General features: G+C 55.6%; 2 protein-coding genes across 5 annotated transcripts; one reads left to right on the forward strand and one right to left on the reverse strand.

The window, feature by feature from the left end:
* The first annotated feature begins 179 nt into the window (after positions 1–179).
* Positions 180–8,391, forward strand: PNKP (polynucleotide kinase 3'-phosphatase). 3 transcript variants are annotated; one of them, XM_055310122.1, is made up of 18 exons: positions 180–850; positions 1,113–1,276; positions 1,904–1,950; positions 2,358–2,657; positions 3,333–3,412; positions 3,492–3,549; positions 3,645–3,752; positions 4,063–4,134; positions 5,304–5,352; positions 5,427–5,497; positions 5,582–5,674; positions 5,749–5,845; positions 5,932–5,993; positions 6,136–6,245; positions 6,325–6,412; positions 6,496–6,557; positions 7,323–7,485; positions 8,255–8,391. In XM_055310122.1, the coding sequence occupies exons 2-17, from the start codon at positions 1,126–1,128 to the stop codon at positions 7,459–7,461; spliced, it is 1,587 nt and encodes a 528-aa protein (XP_055166097.1). In that variant the 5' UTR covers positions 180–850; positions 1,113–1,125; the 3' UTR covers positions 7,462–7,485; positions 8,255–8,391. The 3 variants fall into 3 exon arrangements, with proteins under 3 accessions (XP_055166097.1, XP_055166096.1, XP_055166098.1); XM_055310121.1 differs by having other exon boundaries at positions 180–835; XM_055310123.1 differs by lacking the exons at positions 7,323–7,485; positions 8,255–8,391 and adding an exon at positions 6,642–7,059 and having other exon boundaries at positions 181–835.
* PTOV1 (PTOV1 extended AT-hook containing adaptor protein) lies at positions 7,677–16,662 on the reverse strand. Of its 2 annotated transcripts, none has more exons than XM_055310125.1 (13): positions 16,285–16,662; positions 13,625–13,762; positions 13,403–13,485; positions 13,270–13,327; positions 13,062–13,169; positions 11,310–11,465; positions 10,647–10,733; positions 10,472–10,545; positions 10,336–10,393; positions 9,894–9,998; positions 8,228–8,425; positions 8,059–8,128; positions 7,677–7,902 (listed from the first exon to the last, which is right to left on the reverse strand). In XM_055310125.1, exons 1-12 carry the CDS (start codon positions 16,453–16,455, stop codon positions 8,117–8,119), a joined length of 1,248 nt encoding a protein of 415 aa, XP_055166100.1. In that variant the 5' UTR covers positions 16,456–16,662; the 3' UTR covers positions 7,677–7,902; positions 8,059–8,116. The 2 variants fall into 2 exon arrangements, with proteins under 2 accessions (XP_055166100.1, XP_055166099.1); XM_055310124.1 differs by having other exon boundaries at positions 7,677–7,806; positions 16,285–16,661.
* Between the last annotated feature and the right edge of the window lie 9,286 nt (positions 16,663–25,948).

A 25,948-nucleotide genomic window follows, 5' to 3' on the forward strand; every position in this document is an offset into this window, starting at 1 on the left:
CAGCTGAGGCCAGAAGTTTTCTGCCTAATATAAGACAGCTGAAAGTTAGAGAACAAATGGCACCTGGTCCGAAGTCTGGCTGGGACAAGTAAACCTGGAATCTTCCTCTCCCATCAGACCACCACCTGGGACATGCTAGCAATAGACAAGACTTAAACAGAACTGCCAATCAACCACTTTTATTTTTTTTTAAATTTTTATTTATTTATGTATGATAGTCACAGAGAGAGAGGCAGAGACACAGGCAGAGGGAGAAGCAGGCTCCATGCACCGGGAGCCCGATGTGGGACTCGATCCCAGGTCCAGGGTCGCGCCCTGGGCCAAAGGCACGCGCCATATCGCTGCGCCACCCAGGGATCCCAATCAACCACTTTTATAAGACTAGTTCCATCTAGTAACTCTTCCTAGTAACCCCATGAAGGAGATCGATTATTCTCACTTTAAAGATGAGAAAATTGCAGTATTGAAGGTCAGGGCTGCTGTCGGGGGTGGACATTTCTTGGACTGATGATCTTCAAATGGAAAAGAAGTGTGTCCCGCTGTAACTAAGGGAATGAAATGAGTTCAAGGTGGAAAGAGGAAAATCTGTGAACAGAGGACCCACACCACCTATTAGTAGGAGCCTCCCCACTGCTGCAGGAGAGAGGAAGGTCAGAGCCGCGGAGGGCCGGAAGGAGCAGGTGGTCGGAGAAGGGGCGGGGCTTCCGTTGTGGGCGGAGCCAAAGCCCTGCCCCCTTCCGTAAGCGAGTCATTTCCGTCCGCCGAGGAACAGAAAACAGCCGGCGAGTTGTGGGCAGAGCGCCTCGGGCAGGAGTTCCCTGGTCGCAAGTGGGAAGTGAGTCCCGGTCCGGTACGGTGATTGCGGGGCCGAGCTGGGGGTGGGCGCGAGGTTCTTGGCTTTTGCCCTGGAATGTCCCGGTCGGGACTCGCCGCGGGACTGAGCGGGGCGTCGTCGCCTGGGAAACGGCGCGAGCCAGAGGCCGGCGAGGGGTGGGATTTCCGGAGCCCTAAGCGGAAGAAGGGAGAGTCCTGGTGGAGGGGGCGGGGGAGGCGGGACTTGCTGTAGCAGTTTGAGGGCGTTCTGCCACTCAAACCTGTTTACTTCCCCTTAGGCTGGCTCCTGGGATGGCCGAGGTGGAGACCCAGGGCCGCCTGTGGCTGGAGAGTCCCCCTGGGGGAGCGCCCCCCATCTTCCTGCCCACGGACGGGCAAGCCCTTGTCCTGGGCCGGGGACCCTTGACCCAGGTTACCGACCGGAAGTGCTCCAGAAACCAAGGTGGGCGGGGCCGTAGCTGTAGGGATTGTGGCTGCTCTGGAGTGTGAACGTGCTCTGCGGGAATGGTGGGCAGCCGGTGCAGTAAGGGAGCTCCTTGGCCGCCAGGCGAGATTGCGTAGTGTAGCTCGTCCTGAAATTAGGTGCCCTCGGGGGAGCATAAGAAGAGAACTGCTGTGCCTGGTCTGGAACTAGCCAGACAGACCCCTTAGTGGGGAGACAGTTGTCAGAGGACGATGCTCACAGGAAGGCTTAAGTCAGGTCATGACCCTTGCCAAGGAGAGAGCCGATGCTACGGTGAGAAGTAGTGGTTGCTAAGCAGGGCGAGGTGGTAACGAGCGTAGCCCAGGACCTGCACCCAGTCACACGCCTCATCAAGGAGAAATCAGTTCTGTACAGAAGAATGCCTCCTGCCGCTGGGCGAGGACCGGCGTCACAGGCAATTCTGAGGCCTCTCTCTGACTACTGCATGTAAAGAGAGAGCCGATCCCATTTAGAAATAAAGTGCTTTCCCGTCCCGAATGGCCTGAATGTCCCCATCCTGTGGCCTGAAGCTGGCCAAGCTCCCCAGTAGTGAGGAAGGCCGTCGCACAAGGATGCACATTCTCACTCCACCCTCTCAACCCTCAGTGGAGCTGGTCGCAGACCCCAGGACCAGGACCGTGGCAGTGAAACAGGTACCAGTTGCTCAGCAAGGCGCAGCGAGGCTTGGGGGAGGAATGGCAGCCCAGCGGGGAACAGGCTCATTGGAAAAACCCGGTTTGAGGGAAGGGGACGTGGCCAGCAGAGAAGGTTCGGGGTATTACCTTTTTCAACGCGTATCCATCCACGTTTGAATTGGGTTAAGGCTGGACGACCGTAAGTCTTCCACGTCCCTGATTGGTGGTACGCAGGGAGGAGGCGGGGCTTAAGGGTCTGATTGGCAGGTGGGGGAAGGCCGTCCTTCCTCTAATTCGTGGAGGTTCCGGTTGGAGGCCGGAGCCAATCCCAGCTCCTCCTCCTCCTCCTCCTCCACCTCCTCCTCCTCCTCCTCCTCCTCCTCCTCCTCCTCCTCCTCCTCTTCTCTCTCTGTCTCTCTCTGCAGCTGGGAATTAACCCCTCAACTGCTGGGACCCAGGAGCTGAGTCCAGGATCAGAAGGTTCTCTGAGGGTGGGGGACACGCTATATTTGGTCAACGGCCTCCACCCGCTAACCCTGCGCTGGGAAGAGGCCCGCACGCCTGTATCCCAGCAAGACACTCCACCCGGCACCGGCACCGTGGCTCCCCATGAGGCAGAGGCTGTTGAGCCACAGAAAAAACGGATGCGGAAGTCATCCCCGGGCTGGGAGAATTTCGAGAAGCTGCTAGTGTTTACAGCACCGGGGGTGAAGCCTCGGAGCAAGGTGAGAGCCAAGCTGAGGGAGCCACTCGGAGTTGGGGCTGAATGATGTGTGCTGTGTGCCCCTGGGCCATTCAACCTCTCTTAGTGGGCACTTTTTTGAGAAGTGGATCTGATGACAAGTTCAGAGGGTGTTGTAAGCCCTGGGGGCATCGATGTATGTCAGCTCCTGCTTGAGCCCCAGAAAGCACAGTAGTGAACACCATCATTTTCACAGGGACCCAGAGACCTGACCTCACAGTCCTCCCCCCCCCCCCGTCTTCCCACCCCCCAGTCCCCTGTAAAGTAATAAACCCAGAAAACCGCATGGCTCAGTACTCTACATGTGGTTTGCACCCAACTTCACTCCTGTTTTCATTTTCAGTTATTAGCCTGAAGTGAAGGCCAGGGGAGGTGGCTGAGTATGACGTGAACCCCATTTTAAAGGTTGGCATACCCAGGGGCATAGAGGACATAGGAGATGGTACAGTGAAGATCTTGGGCTCTGCACTCTGGTGGTAGGGACACATCCTTCCTGTGCCTTCCCCTAAACGTAAGATGTGTAGGCTGTGACTCAGTTTCCTATTTGGTGATGGGCAAGTGGTAATGTCTCTACGTTGCAGAGGTGACGTGATGTAGCCTGTGAGTCGAGATCAGAGGCATAATAGGGTCGCTGTTCCTCTTTTCTTGCTGACATCAGGTGGCTGGCTTTGATTTGGATGGGACCCTCATCACCACACGCTCTGGGAAAGTCTTTCCCACCGGCCCCACCGACTGGAGGTGATAAGAGGCAGACCCAGGGGGTGAGTGAGGCCCCCGTGGGCCCCAGGTCACCTACCTGCTTTCCCACCCACCCTAGGATCTTATACCTGGAGATTCCACGTAAGCTCCGGGAGCTGGATGCCGAAGGCTACAAGGTGTGTGCGCTTTTGTGCATGGAGACCAGGCCACAGGGAGGCCGGGGCTCCGGTGAGAAGGGTACCAGGTGACATCCCTATGCTTCCCCCCCCAGCTGGTGATCTTCACCAACCAGATGGCCATTGGGCGCGGGAAGCTGCCGGCAGAGGAGTTCAAGGCTAAAGTGGAGGCTGTGGTGGAGAAACTGGGCCTCCCCTTTCAGGTATGGCTGCAAGGGAGCTTGAGTCATAGAGGTTGGGGGACAGGGACCCAGACAGAGGCAGGGACAGAGTTAGTGTCACGGAGTCAGACCATGACAGAGAGGAGGGAACAGAGACCCAGGGAGAAGGCATACGCACCAGGGGGGGCAGCGGAGGCCCCCGGCAGGGTTATGCTGGTAGAAACCCATCATAAATGGGTTCTTGGGCATCTGGAGTCCTCTGAGTTGGTGAAGGGGTAGCATCCCTGGCACCCATGCACCCTTGAAGGATTTGGGGAAGGAGCCCAGGAGGGTGTCTGACCTTCACCCACAGGTGCTGGTGGCCACACACGCCGGCTTGTACCGGAAGCCAGTGATCGGCATGTGGGACCATCTGCAGGAGCAGGTGAGTGGTGGCCTCCCAGTAGCTCCCTTCTACCCTCACTCAGCCCAGCCACAGGTCTCTGCTGTTTGGCCACCTCCTCTCTCCTCTTCTCATCTCATTCCCTGGTCCTTGCCTCCTTTTCCACCAGTCCCAGTCTAGGTACAGGCGGATGGCACTCTTCAACTCTGAAGATCAGGATGGTCCAGGGACACATCAGTTGTCCATGTATTCTCTTGTGTGTGCCTTTGTTCTGAAGCTCAACAGCTTCTTGAGCTGAATTTGTTAGCGTATGAGACAGACCTGCTGGGGCTCACATACCAGCGAGGGTGCAGACTAGAGGTGCACAGACTGGGTGTGAAATGGTGGGAGTGAAGTGAGGTGAGGCAGGGTTTACCTACAAGGGTTAGGTAGGCCTCTCCAAGGTGCCCTTGGAATTATGAAGCTAGTGAGGGAGGGAGCCTCGCCGGGGAACCTAGGAAGAGCTTCCAGGTGGGAGTAACAGCATGTGTAAAGCACATGTAGGGATCCCTGGGTGGCGCAGCGGTTTGGCGCCTGCCTTTGGCCCAGGGCGCGATCCTGGAGACCCAGGATCGAATCCCACATCGGGCTCCCGGTACATGGAGCCTGCTTCTCCCTCTGCCTGTGTCTCTGCCTCTCTCTCTCTCTGTGACTATCATAAATAAATAAAAATTAAAAAAAAAATAAAATAAAATAAAGCACATGTAAAGGCCCCGAGGCAGGGCTATGACTAGAGTGTTCAGGGACAGTGAAGAGGCCTGGGTAGCAGGACCTGAATGGATGATGGGGTAAGGGTGGGGCATGGGGTCAGAGATCGGGCAGGTGTCAGATCGTGAGGCCTTGTGGGTAAGGTAAGGGCTTCCCTTTTACCCAGCCAGGGGGCAAAGGGATGGGGCCCAGGAGGGCTGGGAGGAGAGGAATCTACAGAAGTGGGAACTGGCACTCCCCTGGTGGCTGTGTAGGGAACAGACGCAACGGGGATGGAACAGTGAAGGGGGGTGGGAAGTGGCCCAGCAGTGGCAGCGCCACCAGGATATGATGCTGAACTGGGGCAGGAGAGGCCAGACGTCAGGCCCAGCTCAGCATCCTCGCGACCCCCATTAGTATTCTAGGGGAACAGGCATGGGAGTGAGTGGGTTCCTTACTGCCTGTTGTCACCTGTCCCTCCCTAGGGCAACGAAGGTGTGCCTGTCTCCATCAGGGACAGCATGTTCGTGGGAGGTAAGGACCCAGGGATGGGGAGTGTGTGGATCCCCTCGGCTGGGCCGCTGGTGGACATGGAGCTTCTGTCCCAGATGCAGCTGGACGACCAGCCAACTGGGCCCCTGGCCGAAAGAAGAAAGACTTCTCTTGTGCAGACCGTCTGGTGAGGCTCCTTTCCCCTGCTGGCCTGGAGCTGTGTCCCCACCTTATCTGATGTCTGTGTCCCCTGTCGTCCCCTCCCCCCCAGTTTGCTCTCAACCTTGGCCTGCCCTTCGCCACACCAGAGGAGTTCTTTCTCAAGTGGCCCATTGCCAACTTCGTGCTCCCCACCTTTGACCCGGTGAGGCCCTCGGGGTGGGAGTGGGAGTCGGGAGAGGAGGAGAGGGTCTTGCTCATCACTACCACCCCTCCCAGAGAACCGTCTCCCCCTCGGGGCCACTGTGCCTCCCGGAGTCCAGCTCCCTCTTGAGCTACGACCCTGAAGTGGTTGTCGCCGTGGGATTTCCTGGGGGTGAGACACCTTGACCCCTTGACCTCAGAAGCCCCAGTCCGGCTCTGGGTCCTTGGGCCCCCACTGACCTTGCCCCTGCCTCACAGCTGGCAAGTCCACCTTCCTCCAAGAGCATCTGGTGTCAGCAGGATACGTGCACGTGAACAGGGTGAGACAGACTCCCCCCCCCCCCCATGTGCCCAGGCTGAGCACAGAGTCCCTGATCCTTCCATCTTCTGTGCCCATTCCCTACCCCACCTAGGTTTCTACTGCCCTCTTCCACTCAGGGTCTGTCACCTTGTATCCCCCAGGACACCCTGGGCTCATGGCAGCGCTGCGTGACCACGTGTGAGAATGCTCTAAAGCAGAGGAAACGGGTTGTGATCGACAACACAAACCCAGACCCTCCGACCCGGGCCAGGTACTGGGCTCCCATGGGCAGCCTCTATAGGGTGGGCTCAGCACCCCTTACCAGCCTGGCCCCTTCTTGGCCCCAACAGGTACATTAAGTGTGCCCGAGACGCAGGTGTGCCCTGCCGCTGCTTCCTCTTCAGCACCACCCTGGAGCACGCACGCCACAATAACCGGGTAAGCTGGCCCCTGCCCCTGCCGTCCCGACCCCCTCCAGGCCCCCAATTCCCAGACCTGACCCCAACCCCCACTCCCTACAGTTCCGAGAGATGACGGGCTCCTCTCACGCCCCCGTGTCCGACGTGGTCATGTATGGCTACAGGTAAACACAGAAGCCTGGTGAGGAGGTGGGGGGTGGACCGGACCCCAGCTGGGTCTCACCTTCCCCCATCACCCCTGCTGCCAGAAAGCAGTTCGAGGCCCCGACCCTGGCAGAAGGATTTTCGGCAATCCTGGAAATCCCGTTCCGGCTGAACCTGGAGCCTCGGCTCAAACGGCTCTACTGCCAGTTCTCAGAGGGCTGAGCTGCGCCTCCCCCCGCCACCCCCTGCCCCCAATAAATTGTTGTTTTTTTTTTTTAAGCTTGGGCAGCATCATGCTGGAAATAAGGGTGGTCTACCCAGTGAGGATAGGCACCCGGGCGAGTCCCTGGGGACTGGGGAGCACAGACCTGCCGGCCTCCCAGGCCTCGGGGCACGGACCCCCAGGGATCTGCGCTGAGCTGCGCACTCAGACCACAGGCCTTTCCCAGGGAGGGTAGTTTAGGGTCCTGTGGCTGTGGGCACCCTAAACAGAGGGTAGGGAATCCAGAGGGGCAGGGCCCAAAGGCGTGTGGGGTGGGGGTGGGGGTGGGGGCGGGGGCTTTTCCCCACCCGGGGGCTGCCCAGCTGCAGAGCCAGCCAAGGAGCACCCATGATGTGACCCTGAGGGACAAGAGCTGGATCCCGAATCTGGTGAGTGAGGAATGGCAGCCCAGACCTGACCAGTAGGGGGCGCTGCTGAGAGCCCTGCCAGGCCCCAAGCCCCCAGCAAGTCCTGGATGGCCTGTGCTTGCTGCCAGCCAAGTGAGGCCTGTTGAATCCCAAAGGATGGAGGAGAGCAGGTCCTGGGCCCAGGAATACAGCCAGCCAGCTCCAGGGAGGCCCAGGAAGATGGGGCCACCATTCGCTGCGTGGGCCAGTCAGCTGGGGACACACCTGCCCCTGAAGGCACAAGCAGCTCTGTGAAGAGTGTCCTTCCTTCTAGCTCAGGTGACCATGATCTCAAAGGTGGCCTCCCCCAGAAATCTGATGGAAATTCATACTCCTGGGTCCCATCAAGCTGAGGGACTCTAGCCTAGGGCAGGGGGCCTTAGGCCATCAGCCTTCTGGGAACCCATGGCGCTCGGCTCCACTGGCATCTCCCCTGCCAAGGCATCTGGACACGGAGCCTAATGGCCAACGGGCTTTTAAAAGACTTTATTGGGGAAACGTACAGGGGTGGGGACCGTCTGCGGAGACCTCTCCGGACGCTGTCCTCCATCTCGCTGGGCAGTAGCCATCCCCAGGGGCCCCTGCTCAGAAGCATCTGACCTGGGGGCAGGAGGAGAGTGGGAGGGCCTGGACAGGGCCTCCCAGCACCCCATGGGCCCTCCAATCCCAGCCTGGAAACCACAGCTTCACCACTTCCTGGGGGAGAGAGGGCTATACTTGCCCAGGAGACCTGGGACCACAAGGCACAGATAAGCCTCTCTGCTTGGAATTCCACACCAGGGTCACATGATCACATCCCAAACCCGGACACCACTGAGGGTCCCTCCTGTGCTCAAGCCGGGTGCTACTCACCAGTTTTGGCGGGGGCCTCGTCTGTGACTCCTGGAGGGGCCCAGCCTGGGGGTGGCCACTACCCCCCCATCTGTGGGGTAGGAAAGTGGGGAGGAGGCATCAGTGGCAGGGGTCAGGGTGAGGAGGGGTAGCTGGGGCAGGGGACTGAGGGGAGAGCTCGCCGCCTCACCCCGCGCTGCTGCTGCTCCTGCTCCAGGTTCCGCTGCAGGACTTGCTGCTGGTTGGCGATGACACGCCGGATGCCGTTGACGAAGTTGCTCTGGTCGTGGGGAATGAGGCCGATGAAGATCTTCTTCTCCGACGAGTACAGGAGCATGAGCACGCGCACCTCGCACGACGCCTTGTAGGAAAAGTGCACGCAGCCGGCCTGGTGGACGCAGAGCAGGTGGGTTATGGTCGGACCACCCCCCCGCCCTCAGGGGCTTGAGCACAGGCCAGTGCTCCTGAGACTTGAAGCACACGGCGCACCAATGCATCCTGAAAGCCGTCCTCATACCCCTGGTGTCACTCCTGCTCAGGGACAAGGGGACAGAAACCAACAACAGCCCAGGGACCAATGGGCTCTGCACGGAGGGACTGAGGAGCTGGCAGCACAACAGCCAAGCTCCCCACTAGCGGACAGGCGAGCACGCAGAGCTGCCCCACAGCACCTGGTGGCTGTGACCCACGGAGGCCACACGAGATGCACGGGCCAATCAGGCCCCAGGAAGCCCAGCACTAAGATCCCCCACGTGCAGCCCTGGAGCAGCTGAAGTGCTGACCATGAGCCCCCCACTGGCAGGGACCCTGCTGTCGTGTCTCTCCCTCCCCCCAGCCCTGAGACATGGCTGAAGTAACAGCAGTGATGCCTGCTCGAAGGAAGAGGCCCAAGGGCCAGGGCTGTTTTACTGGACAACCTCCCCACAAAAGACTCTCCATAGCCCAGGTCACCACCCTACTACAGGTGGGCAAACTGAGGCTCAGAGCTGGAGGACTCACAGCAAGCCCCTGGAACCAGAAGGGCCAAGCCCTCCCTGTGCGTTACCTTGGGGGACCATGTGGCAGGTGCCCAGAGGGAAGCCCTTCCAAAGCGCGCCCGCCCCACGCACCTACCTGAGCGGCCGCAGCACACAGGGAGCGGGGCCTCTGCAGGCTCCCCTGAGGAACTCTGCTGCTCAATTTTTTTTAATACAAAAGAAACACGTGGGCTTCCCCTCAGCGCACAGTCGCAGGGCTGCAGTCAGACGGGCTGCAGGACAGACGCTGGCCCGGTGCAGCGACACCCACAGAGTGCACGGACAGTGGTGCTTCATGAGCACCAGAGCACAACACACCTCACCTCACAGATGGAGAAACTGAGGCCAGTGCTCTGAGGGCTGGGGCTGGAAGCAGGTGGCCCTCCCTGCCTGGCAAGGTGCCTCCAGGAGCCTTGGGTTTTCCTCTAGAAAATGGGCATGGACAGTGGCTCCCTGTCACTAGGGAGAGCAGGAGGAAGGCCCTGGGGGCACTGGATCCTCGCTCCGTGGTACCAGCTCCTTGACACTGAGTCAATCTTGGAGGCCTGCACCAGGCGGGGTGCACATCCCAGCCTCAGGCACTACCTCTGGGCCTCAGTTTCCCCATCTGTAAAATGGGGTCAGGACAGCACAGAGCCTCAGGGAGTCATGTGCCTGAGAGGCAGCACGTGTCCAAACCCAAAGCCAACCTGCTGTCACTGGGGAGCCACCCCTGCACACTCCCCCAAGCTGGTCTGGAGGAACAGTCACAGGCTCTCATCTCCTAGTTCTTAAACCCAAAAGGGAACCGGCCTCTGCGCACCAGCCGGGCCCTCCTCGTCAGCCCCTTGCCCCACTCACAAAGCCATTGTCCATGATCCGGCACAGGCTCTTCAGTGTCTCCAGGTCCTTGGTGAAGTGGAACTGGACCAGGCGCGAGTTCCGAAACAGTGGTACCAGGGTTGTCTGCAGGGAAGGCGGTATGGCTCATGACAAAAGAACCCTGAGCGAGCCACAGCCACAGCCACACTGTCCTGCCTCTGCACGGTCCCCACATGGCAGCTGCCACTGCCTCCATAGGCCTCACCCCAACGGACCACCTTGGACGGTTCCCGAGTTTGACCTCCCTCATCAAGCCGGTCTCCACACCTGCCTGCACTTGTTGGATGGACCAGCCACTGGGCCCTTGCACATGCTCTCTAGAAGGTTCTCTAGCTTTTCTTTAGGGAAAGCACTGTGGCCCCAAGGCCTACACCAGCTGTCTCACAGGTGGGGCGGGCCCAGGGCCTCCCTTCACTCTCACCAGCAGCTGCTGTGGGATGAGCTGCATGTACAGCTTCCTTGGCCACTGCTCAGTCCTCCTGCGGGGCATGAGGGGACCAGGGTCAGGAAGCCGGGCCTCGACAAGACCCTGCCTTGGCCCCCAGCCCGACACTCACAGGATCTCCCCTTGGTTCACGTAGACGTGTGATGGCAGCCACCTCTTGGACCGACTGTTGGGCTCAGGCCTGGGCTTTTGGGGAGAGGAAGAAAGTGACATCAGCAGTGGGAGGTGCCCCAGTCAGCAAGGATGCACTGGTCTTATGGGCACCCAGGTACCCCCCCAGGACTCACCTCTTGCCACTCCATGACTCCACTCCACGCTAGGAACTTGTTGTTGACGATCTGCACTGGGCCCGCGACACCACCAGGGCCCACTGCCTGTGGGAGCAAAAGCAGGGGACCAGTGCCCAGGAGCGCTCCAGGGGAGGCTTCTGGGAAACCTCAGCGCTGACCCCAGGACCCTCACCCCCAGCTTCCTCTCCAGATCCTCAGCCTCCAGAGAGTCTGTCCACAGTCCCAGAGGACTCCCCCACCCCCGATGTTGGCCCTGTCCTCACCTGCTCGAGACCTCCCATGGCTCCCAAAGGCCCTGAAAACAAGTCTCAGATGCTCAACCTGGGGTACCAAGCCCAAAGGGTCTGCCTCTAAGACTGAACAGCCCCAGAGTTCACTGCACCCAACCGAGACACACTGCTGGGGAGGAGGACAATATTCATAAATAACTTGCAAGGGGTGAGCCACAACACGGCCCCCCTCCAGAGCCTTCCAGCCAGCCACATAGCGTTCCCCACAAGCCTTCGTGCCTGCCTATCTACGTCCCTGCTCTGCTCCCACATGGGTGTCCCTCCTGTCAGCGACCACGGTCATCCCCACCCCCTCCTTGCTCTTCAAGGCTTCATTGACCTGTCCACTGCCTGGGACCCGAGGGCTGGCCTGGGCTCCGCCAGCACCAACCTGTTTGCGCGTGGTGATGACCTGCCGGATGGCATTGACGAAGCCGCTCTGGTCATAGGGGATGAGGCCCATGAAGATCTTCTTCTTGGACGAGTACAGGAGCATGAGTACGCGCACCTCGCAGGGGGAGATGTGGGGAAAGAGCATACACCCCGCCTGGGAGGAGCGGGGAGCAGGAAGGCAGTGAGGCACCCCGGGGCACTGCCACCCACCCCTCCAAGCTAACCTGAGGCTGCTCTGTCCTCAAAGTCAACACCAAAGAGAAGCCAGAGACCAAAACATGTTGCAAGAGGGGGTGACCGGACATCTCCGTGTCCCCTCCTGGGCAATCTGTGGTCAGGGGCCCGGGCCCCACCCTACAGGTACAAGGAGCCTGAGAGGGATGCATCTCCCACCCCTGTCCCCCTCTCAATGCCAGCCCCGTCTCTTAGAGCAGGACCCGCCTGCTAATTAGGCCAGAACGTCCTCCAGGGAGGCCCTGGGCACAGACCCAGCTCTGCTTCCTCCTAGCTGGGCGCTCAGACACGAATCCCCTATTCCCGGACCTCAGTTTTCCCGTCTGTAAAATGGTTTCACAGGAGCCTCCAGAGACAGCACCACATAAATATTTGTTATTTGAGATGCTAGTGCCTCCTCAGTGGGACATGGGAAGAGCTAGGAATCTGACAGACGAGACTCCTCCCTCGGGGCTGTCAGAACAAAGGGGCGTACGCTTCGGAGAATACCCCACGCTGCCTGCCTGACATCTCTTGTTGCTCAGGGAACTTGCCCCCGACCTTCCTGGACCCCCACACAGCTGGTCTCCCCAGACCTACAAGTAGGGCCAGGAGCAGAACATGCCAGGTGGCACAAGAAGTGCGCTGACCTGTCATTCTTATGGCCCGAAGGCCCCATTAACCAGGCAGATAGCAGGTCCCCCGCAGAGTGGTGCTGAGTTAAGGGGTGACCAGTCAGGCAAGAGACCCTGCACCAATCGACCCCTGGTCTGGACAGACCCTGAGGAAACAGGATCTGCATGGACATGGGGGGTCATGGCCCACCCAGCACCTGGAGATAGGGTTGGGGAAGGTGGGACCAGAGACTGGAGGGGACCCCGGAACTGAGTCCTAGGGTGTCCTGGGCAGATAACCTCCTACTAGCATCTATCCCCTTCCACAACCAGACCCCAGGAGAGGGGGTCACTGGCTGATACCAGGGCCTCCGTGAGAGGAGGCCCAGACCGGGGAGGGGTGGGGTGGGTGGATACAGAGACCACCCTGGGATTCAGTCCCTGCGTGCACTGCACCACAGCCTCACCAGCTCACGTCTACAGGGTGTCTGCCTCACTTTCCACAGGCTGACTCATCGTAGCCTAAGGAGGGAGTCCCACCACGAAGCCCCATTTGCCAGATGAGGAAACAGCCCCAGCACAGAGGACACCCCCATCCCAACTCTCACCTCCTCCCCCAGCCACCTTCCATTAGCAGGTCCCTGACAGTGCTGGGCCCCCACAGGACTCCCTCATATCCCTGTCCGCTCCCCGCCCAGCCAAGCTACAGGAGCCCAAGGCAGGTGCTCTGCTCTGACACCCTCATTTACAGACTGAGACTGAGACGCCACCAAAAGGACACCCCTGGACCCCTCAGGAGGGATGTCCTGGGACCCTGCCTGGGGTGGTCCCTGCAGAGCCCTGCCTCCTGCTGTCCTCTGTCACCAAGACACTCAGGAGTCCTTGTCCCCACCACCACCCGCCCCAGGACCCACTCTACTCACGAAGCCGTTGCCCATCACGCGGCAGAGCCCCTTGAGAGAGTCGCAGTCTCTGTTGGTGAAGTGGAACTGCGCCAGCTGGGAGTTGCGGAACAGGGGGCCCAGGGTGGTCTGGCGGCAACACAGGAACCTCTGGGTTACTCTGGGGCTGCGGGGTCTCCGGGGAGTGGGCTGGGGGGCTTGGGGGGGGGAGGCTGGAGGAGGGTTTTACCAGCAACTGCTGCGGGATGAGCTGCATGATCAGCTTCTGGGGCCACTGGTCCGTCTCCCTGCGGGAAGAGGGGGCAGAGGGTCAAGGGAGGCCCCCCTGCCATCCACCCCCCTGCCTGTCCCTCACTACTCACAGGTTCTCGCCCTGATTCACGTAGGCCTGGCAGGGGAGGGCCCGCTTCAGCTTTGCAGTAGAGTCGGAGTAGGGTCTGCGCTTCTGTCGTGGGGGGGAGGGGGGGCAGTCACTGGACACAACCTAGATGCCTTAGCGTGCCCCACCCACAGGGGCAACTGGGACCCTTGGGGCCAGCCCCCAGCCCCCTCGGGGACTCACAAGGGGACCTGGCACAGCTCACCTCCTGCCACTCGAGGACGCCACTCCAGGCCAGCAGCTTGTTGCTGAGCCGGTGCTCACCTACGGCCAGGCCCCCGAGGGCGAGCCCAGGAGAGGAGGGCCCGATGGGACCCAAGGCGCCGAAGACCCGAGCACCTTGCTGCAGCAGAGGAGAGCAGGGAAACTGAGGCTGAGGGACCCCCAAGGACAGGCTGTCCCCCCATGTCTGTGGATTTGGATTCACACCCAAATCCCCCCTCAGAAACTCCCAGGGTCACATCCAAACCCTGTGCCAGGGGTCAGGACCCCAAGTGACCGACCTCCACATCCTCTTCCTGCCACAACTCCAGAACCAGGGCCCCCACCATCCCACTTGTCACCTCAACACTGATCTGTTTCCCCTTCCAGACTTTGCTCCAGCTGTGTTCTCTGCTTACAATGTCATCCCACCTGCTTCAGAAAATGCCGTCCACTCACTCACACCCCCAGCCCAATCAACTCTTGGTCCCTCTGTCCTGACTCAACTCACAAACCAGGTCTCTAGGTCCAGGGCCTCCTTGAAGCACCCCCACTCCAATGCACAGGCCAGCCTGGACACACTGGTTTGCCCCAACCCGCCCATGCTCAAAATTCTTCCAAAGCTCCCCATGGCCCTCCAGAAGTCTGGACTCTCCCCTCTAGTTCCTGCCAGCCTTTCCAGGCAGTCACAGGCCCTCCTGCTCTCTAGTTTGACCCCAGGGGGATGGAGGAGGTAAAGCGAAGCACAGAACAGAACCATCCAGGAAGGACAGGAGACCTTCAGAACAGAGAGTGTAACAACACCTGGAGGGATCTCAAACACAACATCTTGAGAGCATCTGAGGAACACAGGGAGAACGTTCCAGCAATAAAGCCAAGGAAAGCTACACATTCTACTCTTCACAGGGCACTGTCCCACGTATCATTTTTCTAAACCAAAAACATCTCAAGGCAAACAAGGGAAGGCTTTGGAACAGGCTGGCAGCAAGAAACCCCTGAAAACCTCACTCGTAAATGCCTAGGAGCAGCAAGAGAAATCGTAACGGTTGTTACTTTTCATCTGACTACTAACAGGTATTCTCTGCATTTCCTACAAAGCACACAAATGTCTTTTGTCCCAGGACAACAGACAAGAAAAGTTGTATCTTACTTAAGAAGCAAGCAAAAAAACAAAAACCCAAACCTGCATGTCCTTCAACTGGGCGGCTGATTCTGGAATTTGGGCAAAACTATCAGATTAGGGAGAAAACCAGAGAGCATCTTGGTGTAAGGACAGGTTGGCGAGCGTTCAATGCTAGACCGCATCTGAGATGCAGAACAGGGGCGTTGGGGCCCTCGCTTTGAAGGTGCCACAAGTGGGGCGCAGAGCATCTGAGCATCAGCACTTAGAGCACACAGCCTTTGGAAATCCAGGTGAATGCATTTAAGGACCCAGGCAGCGTAAGCTGCAGGAGCACGTGCCTAAAGTCTGCTTTGTCTGGAGGGCAAACTGCTCATGTAGGCTTTGAAAGATGTTTAGGTCTAGAATGTAAAGACCAGGAAGCCTGGGTCCACCTGCAGTAACAATGTGGCCCACACACCGAAGTGGAGAACCACCGTTAAGGACGAGGCTTCCGTGCAATCCTACAGGAAATCTCCCATCTGGGCAAGTGTGTGCAAAATTTGGCTGTGCCTCCGACATGTGAATTGTTGTTTACTAGGAAGCCTATTTCGAACTTGGGAAGAGAACCAAAACCCTAGGATGCCCGTTGAAGGACCCAGAAAACGCTCTTGAGCAACTAGGTGTGATTGCTAAACTAAGAGGATGAGGCAGTTGGGCGAAGGGGTATGTTTAAGTTTCGGGAGAGGTTCAGAGCCTTGGTATCTCAGGTTTAAGATCCCACGAAGCCGGCTTTAAGACTCGCGCGGGGCTGCCACAGCTCCATGCCATGCACAACGTCGGGTCAGTTCATGAAAGAGGCGAACTGAGAGCCAGCCTAGGGCGAAAGGCACACCTGGGCAAGCGTGAAACGTCAGGATGTGCAGTTTTACTATTCCAGGTACACCTTAAGATTCTTGAGAAGTACGTGTGTATTTGGGGTCTGGGGAGGCGCGTGTAGTTAATAATAAACCTGCGAAGCTAGATGTTTATGTTTGGGCTTGCTGCACTCCGTAAGGGCATCCCACATCTGGGCGGGCGTGCAAATCCCGGGCGCACACGCCACGGGCGCCGTGCAGACGCGCGCGGGCCCGGAGAACACCCCAGGTGCAACACCTTGGGCACGCGAGCGCAGGACGCGCGGGCCCCTCTTGTCGAGACCGCCTCCCCCATTTCCAGGTTTCCTGCCCGAAGAGAGACCAACTTTCCAATTGGAAAAACAAGCGTGCACGCCGCCCGCCCCCCACCCCGCGTTTAAATCGGGACGCGGAGTCAGCAGTAATTTGAGCCATCCCCGCCCCCGTACCCCACCCCCGCCACCCCAGCCCAAAAGCGCAACAAAGAGGAGAGCCCGGCGCGTACCACCCGGGGGGTTCTACGGGGGAACCCGGCCCCAGGCGGGACCACCCCTAGGGCCACCCGGAGACCCCAGAGAGGAGGGGGCCGCGGACAAAGACCCAAGCCCGGGGGAGGGGCCGGCGGGGGCGGGGCCGTGGAAGGCTCTGGAAAAAAGGCGGGGGGCTCACCATGGGAGGGGCCGAGCGGGCCCGGATCCGCGGCGGCTGCGGGCCGCGGGGGCTGGCGGGCCAGGAGCGCGAGCGGGCGGCGCGCACCGTGAGGGGCCGCGGGGGGCGGCCACGACCCCCGAGGGGGCCCCCAGCGCCGGAGCGGTGCGGAGCGCGGCGCGGACGGACCATAGCGGGAGCGGACCGAGCGGGCTGGGGGTTGCCACGGGCCGCACGGGGGGCTGCGGGCTCCACCGACTGAGGGGCGCGGGCGCGCGGCTTCGGGGGAGACGGGCTGGACTGTACCAAGCGCGGGGGACGCGCCACAGGAGAGGGGTCGCCGCGGCCAAACCACTGCGGCGAGCGGGGGAGCGAGGCGCGTACCAAGAGCGTCCGCGAGGGGGCGTGGCCGGGCCGTACCAAAATAGAGCTGGGGGGCCTCGGGAAACGGAGAGGGTGTGTGGGGCGGGGAACACGGCCATTGGAAGAGGCTCTGGGCGGCCTGGGCTACAGGGGGAGGAACTGAGAAGACGTGAGAGCCACAGCTTCAGGGGGGGTGTGGCGGGAGAGGCCACCGGGACGGTGTAGAGGTGGGGGTTGGTGAACGTAGAAGACGATACCAAGTTGGCTACGGGCTGGGGGATAGGTTTCCAAGAGACCCTATCCCGAGTCCCGGACCCGCGGAACCGGGAGACTACACCAAGAGACCTCGGGAAGAGGAGGAGTAAGGATTAGTGAGCCTGGGGGCAAAGGAACCTACCTAAAAGTTTGGGGATACGGACTGTACCCTGTATCAGGGTAGGACTTAATATTTGAAGGCAGTGACGTGGCTAGCTGGGCCGGAGACCACAAATCCCAGCGGCCCCCGCGCGCCCTGGGTGGTGCCAGGAGTCCCAGGGGCGGCCGCCAGTCACTGCTGCGTGCCCATTGGCCCCCGCACCCTGGGCTCCGCCCACCGCCCTAGGTACCTCTTCGGGCTTCTTGCCGCCCTGCTTCTCGGGGCTGTTCATTGATTCACTCCCTCGCTCGACTCTTGCATGACTGCGTATTCCCTTACTAGGAGTTGTGTAACATTCTTTGCTTAAATTTGTCTGTCCTTGAACTGTGGACAATAGGTAACTGTAAAGTGGTTATGAGGATTCAATGAGTTAAAGTAGTCAGACCAGTACTCAGCATGGTAACGACTTAGACGTCAACTTTTCTTAAAAAAGAAAAAAGTCATTGTGATGAACACGGGGTGATTAAAATAAAAACTGTTAAAAATCATTATCATTACTACTATTTACAGTCTGCGTGGGCAGCAAGTGTAATGTGATGACCGAAACAGACAAGGTCCCTCATAGAGCCCAGGGTCCACTGGAGAGGACAAATAATCACAGTTTGTGATAAGTGTTATAAAAAGCGCAGATGCAACCCTGGGAAACAGAGTTGCAGAAGGGGGGGAGGGCAAGAGGTGACTGGGTGACGAATACTAAGGAGGGCACTTGGTGGGATGAGCACTGGGTGTTATACATTGGCAAATTGCATTTAAATAAAATATTTTAAAATTTGAAAAAGAAGAGCAAATGCACGAGACAATGGCATGGTGACCATGAGGAGTCAGGGAAGTATCCTTTAGGCGGCCTGCGATTCTACTTGGGCTGGAAGAGTCCTAAGATGAGAGAACAGCAATGGTACAATCCTGAGATTGGAAGGAGAGTAAGGAAAGCAGCGCAGCTGGATTGCATTGAGGGTGGAGGAGAGCTATGGGAATGGGGAGGTGCTGGGGTCCACAAGCAGGATCCTGTAGCCTTGGGATGGGATTTGAAATGTTTTTTTTTTTAAGATTTTATTTATTTGAGAGAGTGTGAGGGAGAGAGCACTTGAGTAGGGGGGAGGGGCAGAGGGAGAGGGAGAAGCAGATTCTCCGCTGAGCAGGGAGCCCGATGTCAGGCTCCAACCACAACCCTGAGATCATATCCTGAGTGGAAGGCAGATGCTTAAGCAACTGAGCCGCCCAGGTACCCTGAAATTTGAATTTGGATCTCACTTTGCTGGGAAGGTTTTCAACAAGGGAGTGACATAGACTTGCTTATTTTTTTTTAAATTTTTTTTGACTCGCTTATTTTTAAACAGGTCTTTCATAGAATGCATAGAAACATCCACAGGATATCTCTACACGTCTACAGAAAACAGGTGAGACCTACAGTCGCCTCTGAGGAGAGAAGGCAGCAGACCAAGGGAATGGGGCCAGCAGGGTGGAAGGGAGACTCAGTTTACTCTCTTAGACAATTTGGAATTCTTACCATATGCAAATGTTACCTACTGAAAAAATAACTTGAGAAATGGTTAAATCTTGGGATACCTGGGTGGCTCAGTGGTTGAACATCTGCCTTTGGCTCAGGGTGTGTCCCTCAGTCCCAGGATTGGGTCCCACATTGAGCCTCCTGCATAGAGCCTGCTTCTGCCTCTGTCTCTGCCTCTCTCTGTCTCTCATGAATAAATAAAATCTTTAAAAAAAATAGTTAAATTTTTTTGAAGGATTCCTCCAGCAGCTGTGTTGAAAATAAGATGGTAGGGGATGAATGGAAGCAGACGGCCAGAGTGAAGACTGTGCCAATAATCCAGTTAAGAGGTGCAGATGGGATGGATGGCAGGCAGGGGGGCCACCGTGGAGGTGGTCGTTTCCACAATTTATTTCAAGCTGGAGCTCAAAGGACTTGCATAAAGTGAGAGAAGGAGATATATGAAGCATGATTCCAAGGTTTTTGCCCATACAGGGGTGCCACTTAGTGAAAGGAAACTGGCTATGGGAGCAGGTGGAAATCGCTGCTTCCATTTGTGATGTGTTAACTTAGACGTTGACTAAGCACTGTGCATAGGGGAGTCTGGAGATACAGCTTTAGGAGTCTTATGTGTTTGAATCATTGAGACAGCGAGGTGACAAAAAGCATGTGTATAGATAGAGACCAGGACACTCTGTCCCTTTAGAGGTCAGAGTCCTGAGGAGCAACCAGCAAATGAGTCAGAGGGGGGTGGCCCATGACATAGGAGAAGCCTGGGGCCAGGATGTATTTCCCGTCCTTTTCTGCCCCACCCACTAAAGCTGAGCAGCCCAGGGTTTCCCAGGGCTGACTGGAACCCAAACCTGAGTTGTGACCAAATGGAGTCAGTGCTCTCTGGACCCAGACCACATGTTAGATATCAACAGTTATCTCCAGACCCCTGATCATCATCCATGTCAGGACAACTGACCACTGGCAGCAGGAAGGAGACAGAACCACAGAGAGCGAAGCCTCCTTAATCTCCCCAAATCCTCATTTCTCACCATTCCCATTGGTCCAAGACTCCACAATCTCTTCCCTGGATAACATCCTCCTAAACACTCCAGTGGCTTCCCAATCCCCTTTGAGTTCAATACAAACTTCTTCTAATGCCCCGCATGGTGGACCTCTGCTGCTCTATCCAGAATGATCTCTTTCATCATCCTTCAGCTCCCATCAGGACACACGTGTGAGTATGAATTCCCAGGATATCATCTAAACAGAAAGTTGTGCCAGGATACACTCCAGCAGGAGCAAAATGGAAACATCCCAGAATGTGAAACAAAAATGTGGGCCGAAATTCTAAGTAATACTACAGTACAGCTCTCTGAAACCAACTGGCTTACCCGGGGAGCCAGTTTGAAAGACAACTGCCCATTTCATCTATGAAACCTGCTGTCCAGGCTAGTAGGCTGATACGACTAAGCAATTAGGCTCCCATCTATGATGCTGTACTTCCTGAAAAGTAGCTGTCTGCTACCAAACCTGTTTATGCCAGTTGCCTAAGTTAATAACTTAATCCTATCAAACCAATGAAATATTAATGCAGGAGAGTTGTTTATGTGGAAACCAGGATGCCTGCATTGAAGAAATAAAAGTGAATTGCTTAAAAAAAAAAAAAAAGACAAAACTGGGGTGCCTGGGTGGGTCACTTGGTTGAGCATCTTTTTTTTTAAGGTTTTATTTATTTGAGAGAGAGAGAGAAAGAGATCACGAGCAGAGGAAGGGCAGAAAGAGAAGCAGATTCCCTGCTGAGCAGGGGGGACTCCCGAGATCATGACCAGAGCCCAAGGCAGACACTTTTTTTTTTTTAAGTTTATTTATTCATTCATGAGAGGGGGGAGGGCAGAGACACAGGCAGAGGGAGAAGCAGGCCTCCCGCAAGGAGCCCAGTATGGGACTTGATCCTGGACCCCAGCATCAGGCCCTGAGCGGAAGGCAGAAACTCAACCAACTGAGCCTCCCAGGAGCCCAGTTGGTTGAGCATCTGACTCTTTAATTTACCTCAGGTCATGATCTCATGGGTTATGAGGTGGAGCCCTAGTGTTGGGCTCTGAGCTCAGCAGGGAGTCTGCTTGAGATCCTCTCTCTCCCTTGCCCTCTGCCCCTCCCCCCACTTGTGTTCCCTCTCTCTCAAGTCAATAAATCCTGCTGGCAAGTGGGAGGAGGGGCAGAGGGAGAGGGAAAGAGAGAATCTTGAGCAGACTCCCTGCTGAGCTTGGAACCCAACACAGGGCTCCATCCCATGACCCATGAGACCATGACCTGAGCAAAAATCGAGTCGGACGCCTAACTGAATGAGGCACCTGGGTACTCCGATAATAAATCTAAAAAAAAAAAAAAAAAAAGGACAAAACACTGCAAATGATAAATAACTTGTGCTTTGTGGATGTAGTTTTTATAAGATTATGCTATGGTATGAGGGATCCCTGGGTGGCGCAGCGGTTTGGCGCCTGCCTTTGGCCCAGGGCGCGATCCTGGAGACCCAGGATCGAATCCCACGTCGGGCTCCCGGTGCATGGAGCCTGCTTCTCCCTCTGCCTATGTCTCTGCGCCTCTCTCTCTCTCTCTCTCTCTCTCTCTCTCTCTGTGACTATCATAAATAAATAAAAATTTAAAAAAAAGATTCTTTAAAAAAGATTATGGTATGATAAATGGAAGACATACTTAAAAGGTGTCGGTCTTACATAAAGAGATGAATGTCTGTTTACATGTTCTGGGTTAAAACAAAACATTTAAAGTATTTAGATGGGATGCCTGGGTGGCTCCGCGGTTGAGTGTCTGCCTTCGACCCAGGGCATGATCCTGGGGTCCTGGGATCGAGTCCTGCATTGGGCTCCCTGCATAGAGCCCGCTTCTCCCTCTGCCTGTGTCTCTGCCTCTCCCTCTCTTCTCTCATGAATAAATAAATAAAATCTTAAACAAAATAAAGTGTTTGGATGCTCATTAGTGCTATTTGCCTTGTATTTCTAACTCCTGCTCGCCCAGCAATGAAAAGGATTGCACTTCCTGGCCCCATCATGGTCCAGTGGGGCCATGTGATTAATTCTGGCCAGTGGGACAGTGAGCAAAATGACACATATGAATTCAGTCTGGAGTATTTAGTTACTAGTGCAAGGCCAGAGTTCTTTTTTTTTATTTTTTTTTTATTTATTTATGATAGTCACACACAGAGAGAGAGAGGCAGAGACACAGGCAGAGGGAGAAGCAGGCTCCATGCACCGGGAGCCCCATGTGGGACTCGATCCCGGGTCTCCAGGATCGCGCCCTGGGCCAAAAGCAGGCGCCAAACCGCTGCGCCACCCAGGGATCCCAAGGCCAAAGTTATTTATGCCTTTCCTCTGCTGCTGGCAATGTTCAAGATCTTTCAGCATCAGCTCCAAGCTGACCCCATAGGTAGCAGGAGTGAGAAAACCCCTTTGCTATTTCAAGTCACTCCAATTTGGAAGTTGTTATTGCAACCCAACCCCACCTATCCTGACATCGAAATATCCTTTTCAAATAATCCTGTTTTATCAACCTGATTAGGTTTACTAAAAGGGCAAACTGGGACACGTATGGGTTAGATGTGTATGTGACACAGACAAGGACACAAAGGCAACATGGACAAATAAAAATGCTTTATATAACAAAATGGGAGTAAAGAGATCTCTGTCTCGAAGATCCTTTGGTTTTTAGTTTTGCGATTACTAAATGTTTTGTTTTGTTTTTTTAAAAAGTCTGGGGGCGGGATGCCTGGGTGGCTAAGTGTTGAGCGTCTGCCTTCGGCTCAGGTCATGGTCCCTGGGTCCTGGGATTGAATCCTGCATCGGGCTCCCCATGGGGAGCCTGCTTCTCCCTCTGCCTATGTCTCTGCCCCTCTCTCTGTGTGTGTCTCTCATGAATAAATAAAATCTTAAAAAGTCTGGGGGCATCTGGGTGGCTCAGTCGCTGAAGCATCTGCCTTTGGCCCAGGTCATGATCTTGGGGTCCTGGGATGGAGCCTTGTGTTGGGGAAAATCCCTGCTTAGCATGGAGCCTGCTTCTCCCTCTCCCTGCTCCCCCCCACCCCCCCAACCCCGCTTGTGCTCTGTCTCTCTGAAATAAAAGAAAATATTTAAAAAAATATAATTGTCTGCCAAGTGCTCATCAGGCTATATATATTATTCTTCCTTAAACTTTCTCATCATTTGTAATTATTTATGGCCTCCAGATTAGCCTGGGCGCTTTGTAAAGACAAGGACCATGTCTGGTTTATTCACAGCCATGTCCCAGAAGCCCATTACAGAGCACTCGAGGTCCAAGTGCACATCCCACCCCCTGCCGAGAACGCCCTTCACACCTCTACAGAGGTGGTGTGATGTGTTCAACACCCCATTTCCCCTTCCAGCATGCACCAGAAAACCACCTGTCCCAGCTTCCCCTGGAGGAGATTGGGATGATTTTGTTCTCACCAGTGGGAGCATAAGCATGAGCAACATGACATCAGGAGCATCACTTCTGGTCCCAGGCAGATAAAAGCCCGTGTGCACTCTCCATGCCCATGCTCCATTCCCAAGGCTGGAGACCAAAGACCCCAAAACGAAGGGGTTGACTATTGAACGAGAGCAGCAGGACTCTTGAATGAGGACAGCCACCAGGGGGAACAGCCTGACCCACATTAGACTCTGGGGGAAGTTATTAAACTCTCACCAGGGCCCTTCAAGGTCAGGCAGGAGAGAACCATCTGCAAGGTGAGCAACCTGGCCGCTTCCTGCCAACTACAGAGGGCAGGACCACACCCATCTTTTTCACCACCTCAGCGCCAGCCCCTAGCAGGCATCCAATCGATATTTTTCAAATGAATGAATTGCAAATTTATGGCCTCCAGTGTCAACTGGGCCCTTGCTGCTGCTTCCTGGTATTCTATGAAGTTCCTCAAGGGTCTCAGCAATAGCCTCGTTATCGTCAGCCACGCACAGTAGAGTGGGTCAGACTGGTGGTCAGAGCAGGTGCCAGCCTGGAACACTTAATTTTTAAAAATATCATTCTTGGGACAAAGCAATAATAATAGGTACTTGCTGAACACTGTACTTAACATTTCCCTTTTAAACTCCTGCCATGAGGATGGCAATCTTATCATCCTCATTCTACAGACAGGGAACCCAAGGATGGGGAGGCGGAAGCCTGAGATCATGGCCAAGAACAGGCTGAGGGGGGTCTTGAGCCCAGGTTCCTGATTAACCTCAGCAGAAGCTCGTGACCCCCACCTGATGGAAAAAAATGAGGGGCATCAGGAGTGAATGCCTCACTTTCCTGTCCCTCTTCCCCGAGGCACACCATGGCTATCAACTCAAGATGGGACCCGCCCATCCCTGTCACCACAGCACTTCTCGCATCTGCCTCTCAGCCACTACCTGCACCCCCCCAGCACACTGTTCCAAACACCAGTGGTCTTCTTCCTCTCATGGAGATGACCACATCCCACCTCGCCTCTCCTCGTGCAGTGAGATCCATACCCACAAATTAACAAAAAACCAGATGGCTTTGGAAGGGCAATTTGGCAGTTTTGCCTCAGCTTAAGATGGGCACCCACAGGGACACCTGGGTGGCTCAGCGGTTCAGTGTCTACCTTCAGATCAGGGCATGATCCTAGAGTTCCAGGATGGAGTTCCAAATCGGGCTCCCTGCAGGGAGCCTGCTTCTCCCTCTGCCTATGTCTCTGCCTCTCTCATGAATAAAAAATCTTAAGAAAAAAAAGGGGGGGGGATCCCTGGGTGGCTCAGCAGTTTAGCGCCTGCCTTTGGCCCAGGGCATGGCCCCGGAGTTCCGGGATCAAGTCTCGTGTTGGGCTCCTGGCATGGAGCCTGCTTCTCCCTCCTCCTGTGTCTCTGCCTCTCTCTCTCTCTCTCTCTCATAAATAAATAAATAAATAAATAAATAAATAAATAAATAAATAAATAAATCTTTAAAAAAAAAAAAGACGGGCACCCACAAAGTTCAAAAGCATCCTATGTGACCAATAATAGGTGCTTTAAAAAATGGTCTAATTCACACAGGGAATACTCTGAAGGCATGAAAAAGAACAGAGGGCTTTTTGCCCTGGTATAAATTGCAAGATATGTTGTCAGATGAAAAAAGTAATCTACAGAGTAAAGTAGGCTGAATCAAATTCTAGAGCTCTGCTGTATGACATAATGCTGACTGCAATCCTCTACGGTGAGCTGAAATTTAAGGGGGTAGATCTCATTTGTGTTCTTACCCCCACACACACACAGAAACCCAAAGGGACATAAGTTTGTAGGTGGCAGATGTCTACCTTGATTGCAGGGACGATTTCACGAGTATATGTAGATGTCCAAACTCATCAAAGTATGTGCAGGGTTTTATCAATTATACCTCCTGTAAAGCTGTTTTAGAAATATAAACTAGCCTGCACTGGTTAGCAGACCCAGAAAATGAATGTCTTTCTGTTTGCTTCCACCTGCTTGTACGTAGCTCCAAAAGAACACATGAGAAAATTGGTACTTGAGGGGCGCCTGGGTGGCTCAGTGGTTGAACATCTGCCTTTAGCTCGGGGTGTGATCCCACGGTCCCTGGATCGAACCCCCCTGCCCCCCACCACCCAATCAGGCTCCCTGCATGGAGCCTGCTTCTCCCTCTTCCCGTGTCTCTGCCCCTCTCTCTCTTGTGTCTCATGAATAAATAAGTAATATCTATAAAAAAAACTTGAGGGGCGCCTAGCTGGCTCAGTCGGTAAAGCAAATGACGCAATCTCAGGGTCGTGAGTGCAAGCCCCATGTTGAGCATGGACCTTACATAAAACAAAAAATAAAAAATAAAAAAACCACCAGAAAATTGGTAATTGATCTCCAGAGGGAGCTGGGAGAGACCATGCATTGGGTTGGTTTTGGAACCTCTTAAAGTATGAATCATACAAAGGTTTTATATATACGGAAAAAAAGAGTTCAATTTTTAAAGAGTCAAGTGAAACAAAATCGGCATGATCTCCAATCCTGAAATTTTGCTCTTAGGAATGGATCCCACAGGAATGCTGGCACAAAGGAACAAAAAAAATACATGAAAATACATATATGCTCATTTTCTACAGCATTTTTGATTGAAAACTGGCACAGCTAACCAACTGCCATGTGCCATGTGGCAAAGAGCTCCCAACATGGTCCCTGGGACCCCCACACCTCTTGGTATTATATTCCCATTATTTTTCCTCAGCTTCAGTGGGGGCTGGGCCTCCTGAGTTGTAATGTGCAAAATATGGCCGAAGTAATGGGGTATCACTTCTATGACTGGGTTACAAGAAGACTCTGGCTTCCACCTTGGGTACCCACTCACTTCCAGAGAAGCCAGCAGCCATGCTAGTAGTAGCTTGAGGGGGGCCTCTGTGGTCAGAAACGGGGTTGGGC

Source organism: Nyctereutes procyonoides, unplaced genomic scaffold (assembly GCF_905146905.1).
Source record: "Nyctereutes procyonoides isolate TBG_1078 unplaced genomic scaffold, NYPRO_anot_genome, whole genome shotgun sequence".
NCBI lineage: Eukaryota > Metazoa > Chordata > Mammalia > Carnivora > Canidae > Nyctereutes > Nyctereutes procyonoides.

Coding starts and splice junctions, on each gene's coding strand:
- PNKP (XM_055310122.1), top strand. CDS start 1,126: ATGGCCGAGGTGGAGACCCAGGGCCGCCTGTGGCTGGAGAGTCCCCCT. Junction 1,951..2,357: donor GGACCGTGGCAGTGAAACAG/GTACCAGTTGCT, acceptor CTCTCTCTGCAG/CTGGGAATTAACCCCTCAAC. Junction 5,846..5,931: donor CGCCGTGGGATTTCCTGGGG/GTGAGACACCTT, acceptor CCTGCCTCACAG/CTGGCAAGTCCACCTTCCTC.
- PTOV1 (XM_055310125.1), bottom strand. CDS start 16,455: ATGGTCCGTCCGCGCCGCGCTCCGCACCGCTCCGGCGCTGGGGGCCCC. Junction 13,486..13,624: donor GCGTCCTCGAGTGGCAGGAG/GTGAGCTGTGCC, acceptor CCCCCACGACAG/AAGCGCAGACCCTACTCCGA. Junction 8,426..9,893: donor GGATCATGGACAATGGCTTT/GTGAGTGGGGCA, acceptor TGCGTCCACCAG/GCCGGCTGCGTGCACTTTTC.